Source organism: Macaca nemestrina, chromosome 15 (genome assembly GCF_043159975.1).
Source record: "Macaca nemestrina isolate mMacNem1 chromosome 15, mMacNem.hap1, whole genome shotgun sequence".
Taxonomy (NCBI): Eukaryota; Metazoa; Chordata; class Mammalia; order Primates; family Cercopithecidae; genus Macaca; species Macaca nemestrina.
The window spans coordinates 89,028,731-89,040,105 of record NC_092139.1 but is presented as its reverse complement, the minus strand read 5'-3'; the positions used below and the strand labels follow the sequence as shown (position 1 = coordinate 89,040,105).

General features: G+C 49.0%; 1 protein-coding gene across 1 annotated transcript; it reads right to left on the bottom strand.

Annotated features, from left to right (window-relative positions):
- Positions 1-527: 527 nt before the first annotated feature.
- LOC105464696 (uncharacterized) lies at positions 528-10,017 on the bottom strand. The gene is given in 8 exon segments (XM_071078926.1): positions 528-533; positions 871-938; positions 999-1,068; positions 5,695-6,092; positions 6,235-6,357; positions 9,512-9,727; positions 9,730-9,849; positions 9,972-10,017. Coding segments are annotated over 8 exon segments (1,047 nt in total).
- Positions 10,018-11,375: the final 1,358 nt, after the last annotated feature.

Here is an 11,375-nt window from a genome sequence, read left to right as displayed (position 1 = left end):
GCTATTCTCTGCACTGTGCGGCATTTTCTGGTGGGGAAGAGTTGTGAGAAACCAGGGTCTCCCTGCAGCCCTGGGTGGATGGTGGGTTCGTAAGTCCTGAAATGGGAATCTAAGGTATGTCACGGTGCTCACTATGAAAAGTTTCCATGTTCAGAACATCAGGATGCACAAAGCTGGGGCTTGAGGGTCTCAGTTAAACATGGGTAGTTTGGAGAAATAATCCAGGGTACTTGGGCCACAGAGTAGAGGTACTGCCTTGGGTTCAGTCAACACACAGGAGGAAATTCAGCGACCATGAGCACTCAGTAACTGTCTCCCTCTTACTATCCTTCCATGCAGGTCACCTTGAACCAAGGTATATCCATTCCAATAACAGCAGGACAACCTGGTTCTGCCAACCCCAAATCCTATCCTGACCCACTCTCTGCAGAGCCTGCCTGGAGCTCTGGAGGGAAGCGCAGACTGAAGGGCTTCAATCCAAGTGACCCAGGAGGCCTGCCCTGCTCATGGCTGCCTCCACAGTCCTGCTAGGCCTGGAGAAAGAGGGTGACACAGACAGCAAAGGTCTTTAGATCTCACTTCCCAATCTATCTGTCCCATTGTGAGATGAGTAGCACTGCTTTCCCATGAGTGACAGTAATAGTCAGCTTCATGTTCAGCCTAAGCCCTGGTGATGGTCAGGATGGCTGTGTTCCTGAGTTGGAGCCAGAGAATTGATCTGGGGTTCCTGAATTGGAGCCAGAGAATTGATCTGGGATCCCTGAGGGCTGGTTTTTTGTTTCCATGTATGACCCACACAGGAGCCTGGCCTGGTGTCTCCTGGTGCCAGTTTGTACCATGGCTTCTTAGGTTGTCTCCCTGGCAGGTTACCGTGGCTGACTGTCCCAGGGTCACAGACGCTGTTGACTCCTGAGTCAGCTTAGAGGAGGCCACAGAGCCTACAAGAGAAGACAGGAGAGGTAATTATGAGGATGAGGGTCATTCCCAGAGCCTCACACTCTGCATCACTCCTTGTGCTGAGCTGAAGCTCAGGGCCAGGCTGATCTCTGGTCCTGTGGGTGCTGAGCCCTGGGAGGCAGCACAGACAATGAGGAGGGTGAGCAGGGGAGTGGTCTAGGCCATGGCAGAGATGGTCCAGAGTTCTGTCTCTGAGCCCACGGCTGGGGAGGGACCTTCAGGCCTCTCTTATCATAGGAAGGAGAGGCTCTTCATGCAAATGTACTTCTTTTATTCTTGTGTCTTTGTTGGGTGGGCTCCCTGATGAGCAGAGGATGCAAATCTACTCCTCATTCCCCAGTGTGCCTGTCTTAGCTCTCATCTGAGCCCTGAGCCTTAGCCCTTCATACTGGCAATTTACTAAAGTCATAAGAAGGACCAGATGGGTGTCAGGAGTGGAGAGTAAATTTTACCCAATAGAAGGGGCCTGGGAGGAAGCATCTGTGAGGCTCTTCGCACTTACGCACCACCAGGGGACTTGGTGTTTTTCAGAGTCCTCAAACCAAGGTCCACAGTGCCCCCTCTGCCCACAGGACCAATGCCATCCTCCACACATCACTAGAAAATTCAGAACAACCACTTCTGAGACCATAGTGTATGCCAGATACATTGCTGAGTGTTTTACAAGCGTGACTTCAATAAGACTTGCATCATAGGGAATAAGAGGATGAGGAACCCTATGCTCAAGGCCCGATCTTTGTTAGGGATTTACTATTGGAGGTTAATTGTTTTTCCCCAAGTCCCCAGAGAGCAGTGAGTGGAGTCAGGATTCCACCCAGGAGATGCACCTCAGAGCCTGAACTTCCAGCCCCTCCCTGCCCTGCCTCCTGCACCCTGCTCCATCCCTTCCTTCTCCCACATCCAAGGTCTTTGGGGTCCCTTTTGTTTTCATTTGCTAGTGCTACCTTAATGAGATACCAAAGGCCTGCTGGCCTAAAGAGCAGACACTTATTTTCTCACAGTTCTGAAGCTGGGGAGTCAAGATGAAAGGGTTTATAGGTTTGGATTCCCCTGAGGTCTCTCTCCTTGGCTTGCAGGTCGCTACCTCCTTGCTGTGTCCTCACATGCTCTTTCCTCTACACGTTCATCTCTGGTGTCTCATTTCTGTGTGTGAAAATTTTCTCTTCTCAGAAGAACACCAGTCAGATTGAATAAGAACCCTCCCTCATGACCTCATTTTCACTTAATCACCTCTTTAAAGACTCTCCAAATTAACTCACACACTGTGCCTAAGAGCTTCATTGTATGAATTCAGGGGCACATAAAGCAGCCAGGAACTCTCCAACCTACGGACCCAAACACTCATGCATTTTTCACTTGTAAAGCACATTCACCCCATCCCAACAGCCCAAATCCTGAACTAACTCAGCATCAACTCTAAGACCAAACTCTCATTTAGATATCATCCAACTCAAGTGTGGGGGATTCTCCAGGGTGATTCATCCTGAGGGTTTAAAGGAAAACAGCTTTGAGGGGTTTCACCTCCTCTCTCCTGCTGTCATCTGGGTCTTCAGAAAAGTAAATGCTCCCACTTTATTTGCTAAGATTAGAAGAGAAGAGCGAGTCAGCATCAGCAACATCTGTGAGTTAGAGGTGGGGAAATCACAACTGTCCACTCTTGAAATAGTTTAAATACCCTTAACTGAATTTATTAATCATTAGCCATGGGATATCTTTGCCACCGTTTGAAAAAAAACAGAGCTGATACAGATAATAGAACAAAAAATATCACAAGTTTAATTGTTCTAAGGGCAGAGAATGTCCTTATTAAGAAAGATAAATCACAGACAGAAATAGTCACAAGAAAATTCATCTCATATGCATATTAACCTACTATTTCCAAAGTTAACATTAAGCATCCACATTTTGATATGCAAATAGAGACTCTCTTAATGGTTATACAAAAGTGCATTATGTTTTGTGTTTCATATTGACATTCCCTTTAGGTTCCCTCCTTGGGTGAGGGTGATCTTTGACTAGTGAAGAAGGATGTTCCATGAGATGTTCCCTTATACCTAAATATATATATAGACATATAGAAAAGGGTAATTTGCAGCATAAACATAGTTCCACCAAAAAGGTCCTGTTCTTTTCCTGGCAACTTGCCTTGGGGTCTTTATAGTTTAACATCTCAAGCTCTCTTCCTTATCCCATTGTTAAATTCTGAGTTTTAGAATTTTTGTGGATTATAAAAAGAATGAATGCATCAAAACTTAAACTATGTTTTTATTTGTCACCCTCAGAACCCCTATGTTCTCTTGTGGTTTTGGCTTCAGTCAAATGCCGATATTAGGACCCTTTTCTCTGAGCCTGCACTCTATATTCCAGCTTTGGTACAAGCTTCTTTGCCCACTTGCCCCTCCCTCTCTCTGATTTTCCACCTTGGGGAGTATATTCCTGATATACTGTCACACTCCCAAGAATCACAGTAAAAGGACGGACACAAAAGTTAGGAGTTTATGACACAGGGCTGTCACGGATAGACCCAAAATCCATCCAAAAAAATGATAAAAGTGTGTTCTTATCTAGAGAGAAACCTCAGGCCACTATAGGAGGTGAAATATAGTGTTACCCACAAAAAGATCTCCACCTAAAATATATGCTGGTGAAGTTTTTCAACTTCAAATGACCCTACAAACCAGGGACTATTAAACCGCATCCTGTGGCCACTCCTGGTGTGTCACCTGTTTTGTGTGGTTCCAGAGCTGAGAGTGGTTTTTAAAGCTTTAAAAGGTTACATGGTAACTGGAGTTATAAGTTCCTCCATAATACGGTCGAAGTTGACTCTTGGCCCACAGGCACTAAAACCCTCTCTACCTGGCCACTTAAGAAAAAAGTTTACTAAATTCTAAAAACTAAAGAGCACCAAAATGTTTGATAAAATGTTCAACCTCAAGCAGAATAGGAGAGATCCAAAATATCACTGTAACATGATAACAAAATTTTAATCTCCCATGTTGGCAAAAACCCAAACTTTCAACAGCATACTCACATCAAAGATTTATGGCTGGCATTGTAAATTGGTACAACCCCCCATGAATAGGAATCCGAGAATAATCGGTGAAAATTACAAACATACTTCTTTTTGACCCAGCAATTCAATGCCTAGAGATTTATTCTATGGTAATCTTCAGATTACCCCAAGGAGTCCGAATAGGGATGTTCATTGCAGGATTATTTGTAAGATCAAACTCTTGGTGACAACTCTAGGCTAGTTGGTTAAAATACATGTGATGGTCTTTGACATAGGCATCAGCACAGGGGCCTTACACTTTCTTAGTTGACACCAGAGATGCCTTTTGTCTAGGGCAACGTTTTCCCCAGTGCTGAGGTAAAGCTCTTCTCACTGGTCAACCTCACACCCTTTATTATTATTTTTTTCTTTTTTTTTTTTTTTTGAGACAGAGTCTCGCTCTGTCGCCCGGGCTGGAGCGCAGTGGCCGGATCTCAGCTCACTGCAAGCTCCGCCTCCCGGGTTTACGCCATTCTCCTGCCTCAGCCTCCCGAGTAGCTGGGACTACAGGCGCCCGCCACCTCGCCCGGCTAGTTTTTTGTATTTTTTAGTAGAGACGGGGTTTCACCATGTTAGCCAGGATGGTCTCGATTTCCTGACCTCGTGATCCGCCCGTCTCGGCCTCCCAAAGTGCTGGGATTACAGGCTTGAGCCACCGCGCCCGGCAACCTCACACCCTTTAACTCAGGTCTTTCTTCATGGAGTGGAGGACCAGGCACTATTCTCATTGTGTGTGTGTGTGTGTGTGTGTGCAGATGGGTGTGAGTGTGAGCTCTATGGAGTGTTCCCTCAAATGTCTTTGAATCTTTGAATGGTTGTTTTCTCTATCACAGAAGTTTTCCTCCCATGCATGCGCTCATCGGTGCTCATGAATATCTGCAGACTCCAGAGTGCATCCCCTGTGCAGTTCTCTCCTCTTGGATCCTCTTTCTTCTAGACAGTTTTTGGTTTGTTTGTTCATTTGTGAATTCCCTGGAATCCTACTCTGAGAGGGAGAATTCATTGCAGAAGGGTTTCAAAAAATTTTGTCAGAAAGAAAAGTGTGAGAGGTATGACTGGGAATGTGTTACACTGGAGAGCTCAGCAGGAGACACTTTGAAGTTATTTTAAATTAAAACATGGCATTAAAATCTAGGGACCAGGCAGGCGTTGCACCTGAACCACACTATGAAGGAGGCACATCATTGGGAGAGCAGTTCTCTGACCTCACTGGCATTTTCCAGTGGGGAACAGCTGTGACAAGTCACAGTCTCCTGCACAGCCTTGTTTGGATGCTGGATGCATGAGCCCTGAAAAGGGCATCTAGACGGACACACAGTGCCCACCGCAGTGGCCATCATTCTTCAGACCAGGATACCATGAGAGTGGGGGTTGGAGCATCTCAGTAAAACACGGGGAGCTCAGAGGAATAACCCAGGGCATTTGGGCCACAGAGTAGTGTCACTGCATTAGATTCAGTCACCACGCGAGGAAATACTGGGACCATCACCACTCAGCAGATGTCTCCTTCTGACTGTACTTCCATTCAAGTCATTTTTCCCAAAGTTGCACTCCAGCCCAGAAAACACCAGGACTGACTGGACCTGCCAGGCCCAAATTTATTCTCAACCCACCTTCCGGAGGGCCTACGTGGAGATCTGGAAGGGAGGCCTCAGAATCTCAGATCGAGGTGAACTGGGCCAGACTTGTTCGTGGCTTTGTCCACAGTCCTCCTGGGGCTGGAGAGAGAAGGTGACACAGATGGCAAGGGGTTTGTGTCTCATTTCCCCATCTGCCTGTGTCACTGTGAGACTGTTGCCATCCCCAGAGTAACAGTAATAGTCAGCCTCATCCTCAGCCTGGGCCCCGCTGACGGTCAGGGTGACTGTGGTCCCTGAGCTGGAGCCAGAGAAACGTTCAGGAATCCCTGAGGGCCGCTCACTGTCTTTATAAATCACCAGCACAGGCACCTGGCCTGGCTTCTGCTGGTACCAATAAGCATAATTTTTTGGCAATGCATCTCCAGAGCAGGTGATCCTGGCCGTCTGTCCCGGGGACACCGAAACCGAGGGTGGCTGTGTCAGCTCATAGGAGGCCACAGAGCCTGCAAGGAAGAACAAGAGAGGGAGCTTGAAGACAAAGGACCCATTGCTAGGAATCCCCCCTAGCAGCAGTGGTGGGGCTTTGCTCAGGATTCAGGTCAGGCCCAACTTGGGGTCTGTGGGGACTGAACCTAGGCGCAGCACCTGTGCAGAGGGCGAGGAGGGGGAGCAGGAGAGGGATCCAGGCCATGGTGAGACGTTCAGAGCTCTGCCTCCTGAGCCCACAGCACAGCTGGACTTCCCAGGCCGCTCTTATTCCCTCTCCAGCTTTTGGGGGCAGTCAGTGTTTAGTGTTTATGCAAATTTACATCCTCTGCGACTCCTCCTGGAGAGATGTCACTCAAACCAGCTGCAGGGGGAGCACAGGTGACAGGAGGAAGAAGCAGGGTCTCAGATTAGAAAATCAGCTGCAGCCTTCAAGCCCTGTGATCACAGTCACCTTTCTGGGAATTGATCTCATGACCACTGTCCCAAACCTCGCTGACCTGGGGTCTGTACTGAGCCAGGCTCATCAGAGCTGTGGACCTTCCAGGAGGTTGGCCATGGGGCTGAGCTGGGCTCTGCTGAGAGATCATGATGACACCTGACTCAGCAGCAGGTGGACCAGGGACCCATCATCTTCCTGCTGCTGGTCCCTCAGACTCAGTCCCCTCTTGTTCATTCCATCTGAATGTTGTGCTGTGTCATCAGGACACTTGCTAATTACTTCAGTAGGAATAGTTGGGTCATTTAAGCAACCACACACCCCTGTGGAGTCAACAGGGCCTCTGGTCTCATTTCAGCCATGGTGCTGCTCCTTCTACATCACCCCTCATTGCCACAAGAGATTAGCAATTGGCACCCTCAGCTCGTCTGTTATTGATGTATGTTTTTCTCATCAATGTTTTATGTAAACTTGCAAAAAGCAGGAGAAAACCACACTGGACTGATAATCTAACTTTAGGCCCCATGGTCTCTGCAGGGGTCCCAGGGTCATGGTCTCTGCACAGCACGTGAGCTCCAGAAGGTGGGTGGTCCCTGGTTACTCCAGCCAGGCTCCTGGCCACTTCAGTCAGATCCCTGGTCAGTGTCCTGTCACTGAGCATGGACAGCCCCATGGTCAGAGCTGAGGCAAGTGAGAAGCCCTGTCCTTCTGAAGAGTGTCTCCTTAAGGAGGCTGGGGATGCCCCATGAAGGGATCAGGATCCCAAATGCTTCACCCCATCCACCTGAGACTCACCTGAGCACAGGAGCTGCCCCCTGAGTCAGAGTCAGCCTGGAGCTTGAAGGAGAGGCAGAGAGAGCAGGGGTCGGGTGTGTCTGGAAGTGCCCAGGACAGAGGGCTTAGCTCCCCAGGATGCTGCTGGACAGGGAGGACAAGGACCTGAGAGTGGCAGGAGACTCAGACAGCCTTCCTGGGTGAAGGACTCGGGATCTGGGAGCCCCGTCACCTCACGCTGTGCCCCCTCCTAGACCAATTCGACCTCTGGACATCTCCCAGGGAATCCTCTTCTTGAGGAGGCTGTCCACGCTGACATCTGGACCCAGCCTCCTCCAGCTGCATTTCCCGGGTGTGCCCTTTACTGTGCCAGGCTTCTGTCGGTGTCCTTGGGTGACACTGTATGAGTCTGACCCTCAAAGCGTGGTCACTGCAACCTGAGGGGATAGGATGAGCTGCCCTCGCTTTCAATCTGAAGACCGATTCTTGGACACCTGTTGAACCCCAGGCTGGCCTTCCTCTTTGCCCCAGCTGGGCAGCCCCAGCCTTTCTCCTGACTGCTCCTGGCTGTAGCTCTGCTGCCCCCAGCTGGTGGAGGAAACTCAGCCCAGGGGCTTTTTTCTTCCAGGTGACCCCACAGCACCTGTCACTTCAGAAGTTGAGGACCAGACAGTCCAGCCCCATTCTGTGCAGGATGACCGGATCTGCCCTGCCCAGCCCAGCACAGAGAGGTCACACAGGCAGTGCAGGAAGGTGGGGCTATAGAAGTGTCTCAGGGTTGAAATGCCCGTCTCTAGTGATTTTGTTCAGTCAGGACTAATTAGAGTGAGTTAACAGAAACTCTTCTGCAAAGGTTTCAACATTTAGAGAGACGCGTGTGCCATCCTACAGGGACCCAGGTTTCCTATGCACTTAGGAAGCAAACTGGTGCACCTCCCACCTAGTAAGAGCAGCTATGATTCACTGTGATTTCCTGATGTTTCAGGCACTGCAGCTTAGTTGTGAGCTAACATCACCCGTCGTTGGCACCATGAAAACATGAAATTATCTTTATCTTTATTTTATTCAACACTTCTCAGAGTTTGTGCCGAGAAGATTTCTATACTAGCCTAGTCTGTCTTCCTGATGAAACTGGGACTCTCCTGCTTATTCTCAGCTGGGCACTGCTGCTCCCACCACACAGAAAGCAAGCTCTTTTGAGCCCCTTTCTTGGAATCCCTGCAGAGGAAAGACAAGAAGTTCTATGCCTGAAGCCTATTGAAGCCCATTAAATGATATCCCCTCATCAGGCTTTAATTCACATGACTTTCATTGTTTTTCTATCTTTTAATTTTGAATTAAGAAAAGAGCTACTCAGTTCAGTATAAGCCTCCTCACTTCACAGCAGGTAACACTGAGGCCAAAAGAGACTAAGTGGCTCAGAGAACAGAGAGCAGTGGTGGCTAGTACAGGACCTGACCCAGGTGTCCTGAGTAATGAACCCGGGCCCTTTGGGGCAGAGTTTAACCAGGGTGGGGAGGGAGGGGACGTGAGGGCCAGGCAGGCAGCAGGGCTGTGTCCCATGGACACACTGCCATCCCCCGTCATGGCTTGGCCATGCTGAGAAGCCCACTTCAGCCTGCAGAAGGTGGGGACTGTACTCCGGGCTGTAGCTTGAGAATCTGTTGGGATTGGGGGCTGCTTTGGATGCAGGGCCTGGCCTGGCTGCTGCTGGTTCTCTCTGCACTGTTGCCTGCTCCACTCTCTCCTGAGTAGGTGGGGGACAGGTGTCTCATGGCCATCTCTACTAGGCATAGCTGAGTCTAACAGACCACAGAGGCTGCAGGTTGAGGAGATTTTGGGGCTCATTTCCCAGAGTTTTGTCTCTGAAACCCATGGCTGAGCGTGGTTTCCTCAGACATTCCACATACTCTGAAAAGTCCCCATGAAAATGCTCCCTCCGTCGCACTGGATTGCAGAGAACTCGGCAGGCTTCAGTGTGGACTTCATGGGTTTGGTTCCTATGGAATTATTCTCTTCTCGTATCTCATAGGGAAGTGATTGTTACTGCCTATTTGAACAATCTTGAAGGAATGACAGGAATCCCAACAGCCCTGGTGTCAGGACGCAAGTCAGGAATCTCAGGAGGGTTTTGATCTTACTTCCTCATCACTTGGGATGTGTGGGACAGAAATAATGATCAGTCTCACTGGTGGGATCTCAGGGAGTCTCAAAGAAGCTTACTTGCCAGACTCGAAGCCTGAGAATCAATCTTATGTCCACTGTGGAAAATGTTGCTGCTTGTGTATGAGCAGCAGTAATAATCAGCCTTGTCCTTAGCCTGGAGCCCAGAGATGGTCAGGGAGGCCATGTTGCCAGACTTGGAGACAGAGAAGTGATCAGAGACCCCTGAGGGCCGCTTACTGACATCATAAATCATGTGCCTGGGGGCAGATGGCACCAGGAGACATAGTTATAACATCCAATGTCACTGCTGGTTCCCGTGCAGGAGATGGTGACCGACTGTCCAGGAGACCCGGACACTAAGCGAGGCTGAGTCAGGGCAGACTGAGCCCAGGATCCTGGAAAAAGGGGGAAAAAAAACACACTCTAGTGAGTCAGTGCTGGGCCCAGGTAAGCCTAAGGAGCAGAAGACCAAGAATCAGTCCAGAGGTCCCTGAGGCCCCTTCCCTGGAGGCATCACCTGTGTCCTGAGTGAGGAGGATGAGGAGAAGCAGAGTCCAGGCCATGGCGGAGACGTCCCCAGAGCGCTGCCTTCTGAGAACCCAGCACTGGGCCTGCCCTAGCCCTGTCTTATCCCTTCTGCCTCAGAGGAGGGCGGGGCCTCCATGCAAATCTGTGTCCTGGCTCATCTTCTCACCCCACCCTCACCTGGGCTTGGGCTCAGAGACTTCTTCCCTGGACAGTGGGGTTCAGCTGAGGAGATTAAAGTCCTTGTTTGTCTATTCTGATGATAGGAACTTGATTTCTTTGTACCTGATTTGCTCAGGAGAGAAAGATCTGCTGAAGTCCCTCATCCGAGTGAGCTCCTGGCCCTCAGTGTCTCTGCTGTGTGGTGCCTGTGTCTCTGTGACCCTCCAGATCTGGGCCACCCCACAGATACCTCTGCCTGGCACCTACCTTTAGGCTCGCTCTGCTGTCAGGAAACATAATTAAGTAACTGCTGTAGGTATTTTGGGCAATTGGTGAAATGGGATTATGGAGTGGACAGAAAATTATTGCTGATTTTCTAAGATGGAGTAGAGAGAGTAAGAGAGACTGCCCCCTGGATAGGACTTAATGTACCCTGTTGTTGCATCCAGTGAGGGGATATACAGGGTCTTATTACTCAATTCTAACTTTTTTTTTTTTTGAGTAGAATTATTTCCAAATTAAACTTGCTGCTATAGTTTGAATGTGTCCTCTTCAAAATTCAGATGTTGCCAGCGTGGTAGTATTAAAAGGGATGGCCTTTAAGAGGCAATTAGGGCATAACAGCTCTTCACTCTTGAAAGGATTAAGGCCCTTAGGAAAGAGGCTTCATGCAGCCTTTAGCTTTCTCCTTCCAGCCCTCCTGCCTTTGCCACATGAGAATGCAGTATAAAAGCCCTCACCAGGACCTTGGACTGCCCAGCCTCCAGAACTGTGAGAAACAATTGTCTGTTCTTTGTAAATCACTCAATCTCAAGTATTCTGTTATAGCAGCACAAATGGGCTAAGACACTGTACTTTATTTTCAGAATGTAAATTTTCATGATGACAAAATATGCATAACATGTGCCATTTTAATGATGGTAATGGTAAGTTTTATGGGTCAAATGGACCAGGCCATGAGGTGCCCAGATTGAACATTATTTCTGAATGTGTCTGTGAGGGTATTTCCAGATGAGATTCACGTTTGAATGCCTGAACTCAGTTAGTTAGTACGTTGCCCTCCTCCGTGTGGTTGGCATCATGAAATCCATCGAAGGCCTGGATACAACAAAAGGCACCAGCAGGGAGAATTCCTCCTTTGTGTGTGACTGCATGAGTGAGATCTTGATCCTCTCCCGCCCTTGGACTGAGTCTTAGACCAGCAGCTCCCCCGGTTCTCAAGCCTTGGGGCTTG